Below are 1,458 nucleotides of genomic sequence, written 5' to 3' on the forward strand. Positions count from 1 at the left end.
GGCGAGGGTTCCCTGCCCCTTCCTCCCCAACCCCCGTTTTCTGGTGTTCTCCGGGGGCTGGGGGTGGGGGCGCGCCTGGGAGAGGCCCCCCCGGCCTGCTGCCCTGTCAGTTAACCTCTCCTTCCTTCCTCCCGCCTCCTCCTCCTCCCTCCTCTTGGTGCCCGCAGCAATCAGGACGACTACCAGCTGGTTCGCAAGCTCGGGCGAGGGAAGTACAGCGAGGTCTTCGAGGCCATCAACATCACCAACAACGAGAGGGTCGTGGTGAAGATCCTCAAGGTGAGTGTTCCGTGGAGGAGTGGGGCTGGCAGGGCTAAGGGACCGCTGGATCTCCTCCTTCGCCCCAAAATTCTTGTTTTCTCGTTAGGGTCATTGGGAGAGTGGGTTTGGTGTCCCGCGTGCAGGAGTGATGTTTTGATGTCCCTGTCCCTCCTGTCCAGCATAGCTCTGGGCTGGGAACTCCTCTGGAGGAGGAGAGCTGCAAGTCCCAGTTTGAACAGCGTTGCATGTGCTGCCTGTGTTTGGTGAATGGTATCCGGCCATCCTGTCCAAAACAGCCCAGGGACTGCCGTGTCAACAGGAATGCAAAGCCTGGAGGGGGGAATCCTTCTGTGAACCTCCAGCTGGCCAGCGGCCTTTTCAGAGCCGGGCTGCGGGATGCTCAGCAGGCAAAACTTTATATTTGGTCTGTTAGAGGGTCAGAGATGGAGAAGGACATCACCACAGGCAGGCCAAAAAAGCACTGTGGAATCTGAGGTGACTGAAGTTTGGCGCCCTCAGGAATGCAAAGCCTGGAGGGGGGAATCCTTCTGTGAACCTCCAGCTGGCCAGCGGCCTTTTCAGAGCCGGGCTGCGGGATGCTCAGCAGGCAAAACTTTATATTTGGTCTGTTAGAGGGTCAGAGATGGAGAAGGACATCACCACAGGCAGGCCAAAAAAGCACTGTGGAATCTGAGGTGACTGAAGTTTGGCGCCCTGGGTGACCTGCATTCTGGCGTGTGGCTCCAGTGGGGCTGGACTGAGGACAGAATGCAGCCGGAACAGGGTGTTGTTTGGGATGCCAGAATGTTCAGGCACATCTTGCCATGCTCGGCGCTGAAGCAGCAGGCTCACAGCGAGCCGTGGTCTCTGTCCCAGCAGCAGTGTCCCCACATTGCTGTGCTGGTGAGCTGGGGGACAGCGGGGTGTTAGAAAGACAGGAATGAAAGGTTAGAGTTGAGGTGCGTTTGGTTTTGCCTTGGATGACACTTGTGGCTGTCACTTGTTGGACCAGCAATGCTTGTCACTCGTTCCCCAGGAGCACGTGGGAGCCGATCCTGACCATGGGTGTTCTAGGAATTTGGGCACGCGTTGATCCGCAGCTTGTGGAGGGAGGTCTGGGCTTAACCCGCTCCTGCAGCCACTAAGATGAGCAGCTCCCCAGGACGCGAGCAGCTCCCCCACACACGCTGAGGCTCG

The 1,458-nt window shown here is 58.4% G+C and overlaps 1 protein-coding gene across 1 annotated transcript in view; it reads left to right on the plus strand.

Moving 5' to 3' along the window:
- Positions 1-167: 167 nt before the first annotated feature.
- The window catches only part of CSNK2A2 (casein kinase 2, alpha prime polypeptide), a gene marked incomplete at its 5' end in the record, with an annotated part of 21,430 nt that continues 20,139 nt past the window's right edge, over positions 168-1,458 (plus strand). The window contains one exon of the mRNA XM_010141238.1: positions 168-279. Within this exon, the coding sequence (XP_010139540.1) occupies positions 168-279 (112 nt within the window). The remainder of the gene's footprint in view (positions 280-1,458) is intronic.

The sequence above is a fragment of the Buceros rhinoceros genome, unplaced genomic scaffold (assembly GCF_000710305.1).
Source record: "Buceros rhinoceros silvestris isolate BGI_N320 unplaced genomic scaffold, ASM71030v1 scaffold29848, whole genome shotgun sequence".
NCBI lineage: Eukaryota > Metazoa > Chordata > Aves > Bucerotiformes > Bucerotidae > Buceros > Buceros rhinoceros.